At 35.9% G+C, this 10260-nt stretch overlaps 1 protein-coding gene across 9 annotated transcripts in view; it reads right to left on the reverse strand.

Annotated features, from left to right (window-relative positions):
• PDLIM5 (PDZ and LIM domain 5) overlaps positions 1 to 10260 on the reverse strand; it is a 201768-nt gene that overhangs the window by 18298 nt on the left and 173210 nt on the right. For all 9 annotated transcript variants that reach the window (XM_034671494.1, XM_034671493.1, XM_034671492.1 and 6 more), the window contains one exon: positions 5054 to 5228. In XM_034671494.1, coding sequence (XP_034527385.1) covers positions 5054 to 5228 — 175 coding nt within the window. The remainder of the gene's footprint in view (positions 1 to 5053; positions 5229 to 10260) is intronic.

The following is a 10260-nucleotide window of genomic DNA, read 5'->3' on the forward strand; positions in this document are numbered from 1 at the left end:
TTGTGCAAGCTTAAGATGTACAATGTGGTGGCTTGATATGTTTATATATTCTAATATAATAACCACCCTCACAGCTAACACTTCAGAAGTTTTCAATGGATATTTGTTGTATAAAACTATTGATTTTATAAGTAGACTATGGAATCTATTGCTTGTGATTCCTTTCAAATAAAAGAAAGTGGTTTGTTGAAGCTAAATAATCCTCACCTCTCCTCTTTGCACCAGGAGGATTCTGGATGTATCCCTATTAGACTTATTACCACACTAATATGGTTGTTGATTTGCTTGCTTTATTTTTCACTAAAGTATGACTGTATAATTTTGCTAGGGCTGCCTTAACAAAGTACCACAAGTTGGGTAAGTCACAGGAATTTATTTTTTCACAATTTGGGAGGTTAGAAGTTACATAGATAATAAATGGTAGAACCTAAATTTGAGCCCAGATCTGTTCAATTAGTGTTAGACAAACAATCAAGGTGTTGACAGGGCTCCTCTTTTCTAAGGTTTTTCTCCTTGGCTTATAGATGGCCATCTTCTCCATGTGTCTTCACATGGTCTTCCCCCCCTGTATCTCTGTGTCCAAATCTCTTCTTATAAGAACGCCACATTCTGAGGTACTGGGGGTTATGACTTCGACATATGAATTTGGAGGGAACACAATCCAGTCTGTAACAGTAACTTCGTTAAGGGAAGGAAATATGTCTTTGATTTCTCACTGGTGCCTATAGTGGGTGGTACACAAAATACTTAATGAGTGTTACTTATAGAACGACTACATTTCCACATTAGATGAGAAAGTGGAAAAGGGAACCCTGGGTCATCTATGAGTCTAAGAATGCATGTATGTGGTACAAAGTCATTTTGGTGGGGAGGTAAGAATTTTTAATTATTCAATCTAGTATTTACTCCCTTCTTTCTCACTTATATACTCAAACATTATGAAGAAAAGTCCACTGCTGCACTCAAATTATGGCAGCTCTGCTTAAGCTGTTTTTCTCCTGACTTAATACAGTAACATATATGACTGTGTGTATAAGTACTCATAACGGTTATGTATTCATATATATTAATTTATCTTGAAGTATATTTTCTTTACACAAAATTAGAATCATACTTAAAATCAAAAATATATTTCTTTTTTCATCTTAATATAATACTATAAATATTTTTCTAAGTAGTAGTTAAAACATGAATAAAATTTAAAGTTAGATCTGGGCTCAAATTCAGGAGCTACCATTTATCAACTATGGGACTTTGGGCAAACATGTAACTTCTCTGTGCCTCAGTTTCTCATCTACAAAAGTGAGGCAATTTCAGTAACTGTCTCACAAGCTTATGAAGAATTAAATGGGAATTCAGGTAAAATTCTTAGTGCAACATTTGACATAAGCTAAGAACACTTTAAACAATTATTACTATAATCCAAAACCAGGATCTTAATGGCACCATAATATTAGCTGAACATCTGTGTTCTTTCCAATTTTTCACTACAGTATATCTGAAATCTTGGTCTGTACGTATTGCTCAAAAAATTTGTTCTACATCTTTGGTTGTTTCCTTAAATTCAGGGGCTAATGCATTACAAGAAACTTTTTATTTTCAAGTGAAATTTTAACCAAAAGGGAGAATAAATAAAACCTATTAATAAGGGAATGCTGAGAGACTGAAATACACCATGAAACAAACAAAAACCCCTGCTGGCCTCTCCTTGGGGTAACTGAGATAGCCTGGTATGAGGAAAGTTTGAAAATCACTGAGGAAGAAACAGACCAGTAATGTTAAAAATCTCTCTCTCACTGGAATAAACAATGGGTTACCTCAACGTGATTGTTCTGGTGCTATACTGCAAGCAGATACAGAACAACAGAACTGTGGCTATTTCTTTTAAGCATTCCATAGCTAAGAAGAAATTCAAGCACTATAAATCTTGTACTTCTTTCACAAAGATGCTAAGCTAAAAGTGAACAGTTTAGTCAACTCCAGGTTAATACAAGTGGTGAATAGATTTTAATGCCACTAGATGTAACAGTCAAGAAATAAGCTAGAGTTTTCATAAACCCATTCTATCAGGGAGACTAAAATGTGGTTTTGGCTATAATAATCCGATTTTCAGTTTTCTATTATTACCAACAATCAACTGTCAATCAATTCACAAGTATAAGAGTCAAAGAAATGGTACTTCTATCATAAATGGATTGGAATTGTCCAGAGCAAACGTAATCAAAGCCTCAGTGGAATTTCTTATCCTTCTATAAAAGGCCACTAACTAATCAAAGTGATGTCTATTTAGGCACAACATTAGTAACTCTTTTTAAGGTTCAAATAAACCAAAAAATGTTAACATTACATCCAAATAAAATATTCTATGGAGTTAAGCTAGTTGTAAGACAGAACTAGTTCAGTACTAACACTCAGTGATTAAGTTTTCTGAGGATTCCAAAAACAATTAACTTTGCTAAAAGAAGTTAAAATAAAACAAAATTTGCCTTAGTTTGCTTTCACTTAAAAATTTTTGAAAATTTGAGATGCTTAGAAAATATACAATAAAACAATAAAAATATAAACAAATAATATAAATTATGCCATATAAAATAAGAAATATAAACTATAAAATGATCCTAAACTTCCCAGAGTTCGCCAGGTTACAATATTCTGTATTCAAAGTATCAAGTCTGCAACTGTAGCTTGTTTTTGAAACAGGTGCCCAAGAGAACGTCACTTGATCTAACAAGTCCTTGCTTTGGTAAGTGATACTGACACTGAGGCCAAGAACAAGAATAATGCTTTGACTAGATCTCTAAACTGACTACAGTCTATTCAATCTTTTAGCATTTGAGCACCAAGCAAATGTGCTATGTTAATTACTGTTATATGATCTTGACATGAACTAATCCCTGTTCCTATTAACTTCCCTAGTAAATGAACCTTTAATGCTTAACTGATAACAGTGCTGGGATAATCCAGAGCAATATAAAATTTAACAGATGAGGGAATAAGTGATGGCCGTTCATTTATTAACATTATACATATTTATTTCACGTGGCAGAAAGACTTTGCATTAAAATTACAACCTGGCCTAGCATTATAACTGAAACCAAGGCAGGCAGGAAGGGGTGGGATGAAATTCCTATTTAGATCTTTTTATTTTCTCCATACTAAGTTTTTCACATGTATTGGTACTGGTAATAATAGGATTTAACAGAATTTGATAATCAGACAATATGAATCAACAAGTGATAGGATTTGACAGTTTGTTAGCCTATCCAGTAATTGCTTACAACAGCATACAAATAGCAGTGACTCCTATCTCCATAAAGGGTGCTTTTATCCAGAATATAGCATCCCTAACTACCAGTCTAGGTAGGTAACCAAAGTAGTATAACTTCTAGAAGTAGTAAGTCACAACTTATTTTTATTTTATAAATATTAATCCTAAAAATATAACAACTAAATACAGTTAGTAATTAAAAACATTTATGTATTGGAACAAAGCAGTACCACTCTAGAGTCTATTAGTTTACATATTTCTATAAGGTAGTAATCTTACAGTACCACTTTTAGGAAAGTCACTCTAACCAAATTGATATTACGGCTTGAACAAGTGGGTCTAGAGTTACACATGACCTGTTCAGGTAAAATATTCACAAATGCCTTCTGTGTATTGGTTACTGTCTAGACTTGGGAAACCTCTACTGATTTTCTCCTTTTCCCCATAACCATTATTACTACTACCACTGCTACTGGCTAATTCTTATTAAGCGGGTACTCAATGTGGAAAATACACTTAAGTGAAAAATAACAGCTTACAAAATATTGTTATTATAATTCCATTTCTGTAAAATAACACCTGTCCTTACATGTGTGTGTTTTAAAAGTGTGAACTCAAATATTCTTAGTGGTTATCGTGGAAGGTAGAATTATGTATGAATTTTTATTTTTGCTTTCCATTTTACTATATTTTTGAAATGTTCCAAATGAACGTTTTAAATAAAAGAGCTGTTTTATTTTTAATCATGTACTGTGTGCTGTGTCCTTGACACATTTATCATTTAATAGTGGGTCAAGGAAAAGAGTATTTATATTTGGTTTTTAAATAAAGTATTGAGGCTTCTTGGGCTCCATTTTAAGTATTAACTAGAAGCATTATCCTAAGCAATAACCACGTAATAGAGTAGAGGAAATGCAAGTAAGTCTTAACCTTATTCAACTTTAGAGAAGCCCCTGTTTCAACTATTTCAAAACAGGATAAATTAAAAACAAGGAGAGAGCCTGAACAGTCATTTCAACCTATCATTTGTTACTGCCAACAAGGCAACTCACAGAGACAACAAGGTCCTACTGGTGGGATCCCTGTAATCAACATTCTTACCCATACCTCCTAACATTTTAAAAATCACTAACTAAGAAATGCTCCGAGGCTTATTAAATGCCAATATAGTGCACTCACTTCAGAACTCTGGGCCTTTTATCCCTCTTGGAACTTAAGAGACAATGAAACAGATTTGGATAAAAATATGCTAAAAAAGCAGGTTATGACCTAATTTAAAATTGAAAGCATTTATGAACAGATCTGAGGGTAATTATATCTTCCAGTGCTTAGGTATTTGAAAATCCAATCTTCTTTTCTCTAGGGCTCAAAGTTCTTTATTTTATGTCACTAGTTATTTTTCATCTAAATGAAAAGTCCTCAATTTTTACAATTTGTAAAAGAATGAAGTTCAGATAAATGATCTTCAGGGTCTCTTTGAGTCTTAAAATTTTATTATTCTCTGAAAGGCCACATTAATCATTATTTTTTCTTAGTTCTGATAGCAATTAATAACAGAGAAAATTGGCATTTTTAGTTTTATTTCACAGAGTCCAGAATTACTTTTCATTATAATAGATTCTAACAAATATATATATATTCAAATTTATCTCCTTCAATAACCATGACATAGAAATACAGCAAGAATATTTTCACTAATAAAATTTCAATCTTTCAGAATATATACAGAAAAATCAACACTGGAATTAAGTAGTTTCAAGAAAATTTCAAAAATGAATAACCAACCTGATGACTTGGTTACAGTGGGCACACATTGGAGTTCGTTTCCCTGCTGGAATGTGCTCAGCTCTTTGCACTAAAGTGTCCTGGTCACCTGGCTGGGGCTGTCCCCCAGCTGAGTTGGCTGGTGCCACAGCTCCTGACGAAGCCTCACTGTTTGAGATTCTTCCAGTGGAAAGTGCTAGGAGTTAAGACACAGAAGAATTATCTTGAGAATAAGCCAAATATAAATTTTTTCTAATAATCAAATAACGATATTACTTTTTTAAAATAATCTATTGATTTGTTTATTCACTCACATTTACAGAGAGGTTATGTATCAAACACTGGACTGTGGCTACAGAAATAAACAGAAAAGAAAATCAAGGATTACAACACAGTGAAAGAGTTATGACAGATGAATGCATTCAAAGAGTTAGGAATGCATAAGGTGTGGTAGGAAAAGAAGAGTCGCCTCTGCTTCCAAGAGGAGATACAGGTAAGGTGACTATGAACAGCAAGGTAGTTCTAGTCATCTAGACATCTCTGCAAACCATCAATAGATTTAACTCCAAAAACATAAGAGGTGCATTAAAAATCTCAATGTGTTGAAGATTTCAAAAATAAAAATGAACTCACTGTATTATCTCTCTTCCTCTATTCTCTAGTAGACTGTGAAATCTGTCACCCAGTCATATAAGGTAGCTACGTAAGAACCATCCTAGGACCTTCCCTCCCTCATCTGTGATTATAATGGGTCCTGCTGATTTTATATCACAAATACTTCTTGATTTTAGTCCACTCCTCTCCATTCCTACAATCCTGTCCTGGTTTAGGTCCTAACTGTCTCCCACCTTGCTAGTCGCCAAAATGTCTTGTCCTGCTTAAACACACCCTCCCAACTGCCACCTAGGGCAGAAGCCACTTCAAGGAGCTCCCTCTTCTCTGACCACTGAATGTATTCCAGGCTTTTCTAAGCACTGCACCCAGGTCCCTCCAGGGCTCTCTGCCTGCCCCACAGCCTCACCTCTCATCACTCGCTGCCTGTCTTCATGCTGCAGCAATACCAAATGCCTCACATTTTCTTGTGAGTCTGTCTATGCACAGGTTGTCTTCACTGTCATTTTTCTCCCCCTCTTCCTGGGTACCTAGTAACTACCATGTATCATTTAAGATTCAGCCCAGATGTCAACTGCTCCAAAAATTTTCCCTGAAGTACCTCTCCCCACTGCCCATGCCACAGATTGAACGTTTCTCTTCCACATTCCCATAATTTTCTGTGAATGATTTTATTACTGTTTCTACTTCATATATCTGTGTCTTTCTCCCCCAGCTAAATAGTTAAGCTCCTTGAGGGCAGGAACTATGCCTTATTCCTCACCCTAGCAACTAATACAGTGTCTGGAATGAATAAACAAACGAAAAAATTAATGAACTGGAATCAGTACATAAATGAGTGAATGCAAAATCTGTGAGGGACTGAAACCAACAGGATGCCTGCATCTTACCCACAGACAGTTACAATGTAGTAGAAAAGGCATATATTAAAAAGAGGTTTAAAAGGAACAACTTTTGTTTATAATAAATAATAATATAAATTAACTACATATGTGTGTACTGACAGGTTTCATATTATAAGTGTGGTTACAGCGGGATAAGATTAATTAGGATAATTGAAAGGAGAACTCTCCCTTACCACAATAAAGGCTGTTTGCAATGATGTGCAATTGCAGATCCAGAAACCCAGCATTTATTAACACTCAGCACATCTACAGTGCTCTGTCTGGCACTTGAGCTGTGAAATCGCACTTTACAGGCCAGTGAGCTTTACTAGTGCCCTTGTTTCAAGTGACTCAACTGGGCTAGGACCATGTTTTCATTCCCTTATATTCACACTTTGTCTTACAGAAACGGGAGAGAAAATCGCTGTATAAATTCTCTTCCTTGTCACCTCATTTACTTGCACAGCACAACTTGCTCCTCTGTGGGCCTTCCATTTCTATATCCAAACCCGACTTCCCTTAGACCAACAGATACGCATTTTCAATGCCAAATCCTGTTCTTGTCTTTAAATTCAAGGCATGCAAAAATGAATTGCATCTTTTTGCACACATTACCAGCTCTTCCTAAGAAGTCCTTCCAGTACATTTGAATTCTCCCACTTACCCTAGGCACAACCCTCTGTTTCCTATATGCCCTTGGTCCCTGGGCCCTAATGACTATTCCACTGTAGATGTTCCCAAGGTCTGTCCCTTCTTTTTAATCCAAACCCATGGGCTATTGTGTGAGTCCCAGTCTTAAATCCCTCAAGTCTGGACAATCACAAGTCTCCTAATTAGTCTCTCTGCAGCCAATCTCTTTTCAACCTATTCTGCTAGACTATTTTTGCAAATATACTACTTTCATCATGGTTTCTTGTTTATTCAGTCTTCATAGTCCAGTCCCTCAAGGAGCTCACTCCAACCTTCTTTACAAATCTTGTCTTTTATGTTCATTCACATCCTGGTCATCACCATACTCTATTATACTTATTTAATATTTAACTTGAGCTATCACTATTTGCAGGCATTTTTGTCAACTCCTTCTAACAGCTCTATGATTCAGGCAAGATTAGCAACACTTTTTTTTTTTAAAAGATTTTATATATTTATGTGACAGAGAAACAGCCAGCGAGAGAGGGAACACAGCAGGGGGAGTGGGAGAGAAAGAAGCAGGCTCCCAGCGGAGGAGCCCGATGTGGGACTCGATCCCGGAACGCTGAGATCACGCCCTGAGCCGAAGGCAGACACTAACGACTGCGCTACCCAGGCACCCCAAGATTAGCAACATTTTTTTATTCTATCTGAGGCAAAGAATGGTTAAGAAACTGGCCCAAGGCCACGAGGCAAATAAAGGACAATCCTGAACCCAGGCAGTCTGGCTCCAGAGTCTGTGCTCTTAAGCACTATGCGATAGCTTACTCACTGTCCCTTGAACATGCCAGACCAGACCCCGCTTCTATGACCACCAGCCAGTGAAATGTCTCTTTCTCTAGCACTACTCATAGTTTTCTCATTCTACAAGGCTCATGGAAGTTCCATTTCCTTAGCTCCCCCCACCCCGCCACCCCATATTCCCTGACGATCCAAGCTAGAAGTGTTCTCTTGCTCCTCTGAACATTCGCACAACACCCCTGCCTGTATAATTTATCAATATCTTATAACATCTTTTCCTTCCTAAGTCAACGATAAACTCTCAAAGAGGATAAACTATATAATTCTTTCTACCCACTATCAGAAAACTGCTTCACAAATAGAAGGCAAAAAATTAATATTTAATCAAGCAAATGAAAAACGGGAAGGTTCCAAATCACCTTCATTTTGCCTTTTTAGAGAACAATATTGAGATAGATATTTTTAAAACGTGGATTAGGTTCAGGATTTCAAACAGCAGGAAAGTTACCAATTGAAAAATCTGAAAATCAGACCTCAAAGAGAGTGAAACCCTTTCATCTACCATATGCCTTTATTTTATCACATTATCTATGCATAAGCCCTGAAGTACTGAGTCACCAAGAAATTTTCAGCAATAAAAGAGTATAGTAATTCTCCATCAGTCATTGTAAAATGGGACATAATCCATCTGGTCCATGCCTTGAGAAGAAGGTACATGGGGAACTAACTTACTAAACACGAGAAGCCATTCTTAAACATGAAACATGTGACTGTGTCTTAAACACATATAAAACTCTAAGCTCACTGCTATTCCTTGCTTGGAAAGAAAAGCCTTGTTTTCTGTTACTGTCCCCATTTTAACCACTTTGGATAAGACAGAAATTCTCACACCTCTGTTTTGTTGCTGTGTTGCTAGTACATTGGCCCGCACACAAAGCTACACAAGCTCTGTTAATTACCAAGCCCTGAACATTTCCAAGGCATAGTTACTTCCCGTATGAGTAAAGTGATGTTTCATTTCTTCAGACTGAATTTCTCACTACTTTAGCCTAGGAATCGGCAACTTTTGAGCCATCAAGTGCCAAGCCCCTGGCCTCTGCTCACTTGGCTTAATGGGGAGAGGGAGGTGTAAGGTGAGGTCTTGCGACAGGGAAGGGACAACAAAATGAGCCCCGTTACCTTAATGATTCTGTAGAGAACTGCACTACCATGCAGAGAAGAACAATCTTCCATGGGTGGTACAGAGACCAAACACTTCACATTTATTGAACCTGTCATAAAAACCACTTTTATGTAGGAAAAAATATACATCTCCTTAGAGATAGTAGTTTAAAGATGATAATCTACTTATTTTCAATAAAAACAATTATTTCTTTTAGGTTCTAATACAGCTATTACATAGGACCATTAAATTAGCCACTAAATTAGCCCCATTTCATAATCTATGACTCTAAGTCACAAAAAATTTAAGTGACTTACTCAAGCTGAAAAATGAATGAGTCAGTAGTGTCACAATGAGAACATTAGGAAGAAGTTAGTTCTTGACTCAAGTTTTCCTTTTTAACTTTAATCTTTGAGCAACTTCCATTAAATTTGGCGTCTTTTGTGGCTAATCTCTACCCCACAGGGACCATGATGGAAAATTAATTTTTATTCTTTTGTATAAAATACAGCACCACAAAACACATCTAGAAATTTAAAGCCACTAGCTACTCTTTAAACCAATAGTGTGGGTGAGAATATCTTACTAACTTTAGAATGGTTATTTGTGAGTCATCTAAAGGTTTAGAATGACGTACATTCATACCTATTTCATGCTTTTGTTTTTCAGCATTATGATAGTCAAACTGAAGATTACAAAGACTATTATTAAATAAACATAAATTAGTATAAAAACCTAGCAGCATACTAGAATATTTTCTCAGTATTTAATATGGAAAGTTGTCAAATTAATCAAGTAAAATATACCCAAGCCACAATATGCTGAGTTGCTAGTTTTTCAAATAATTGTCATAGTGATATACTGGAGAATCCTAAGAAGCAACACAATTTTAAAAAGCAAACAGATCCCTGACTTACTAAACATGAAATTTAACTTACAACAAAGAAATAAAGTCATCTCTTTCGACTACAGACTATAAATTGGAAAAAAGAATTTTAAAAACTTGAACCAAGAACGAATTCTCAACATTTGCTGCAACATGGACGGCACTGGAGGAGATAATGCTAAGTGAAATAAGTCAAGCAGAGAAAGACAATTATCATATGATTTCTCTCATCTATGGAACATAAGAACTAGGA

This window comes from Ailuropoda melanoleuca, chromosome 11 (genome assembly GCF_002007445.2).
Source record: "Ailuropoda melanoleuca isolate Jingjing chromosome 11, ASM200744v2, whole genome shotgun sequence".
Classification (NCBI taxonomy): Eukaryota; Metazoa; Chordata; class Mammalia; order Carnivora; family Ursidae; genus Ailuropoda; species Ailuropoda melanoleuca.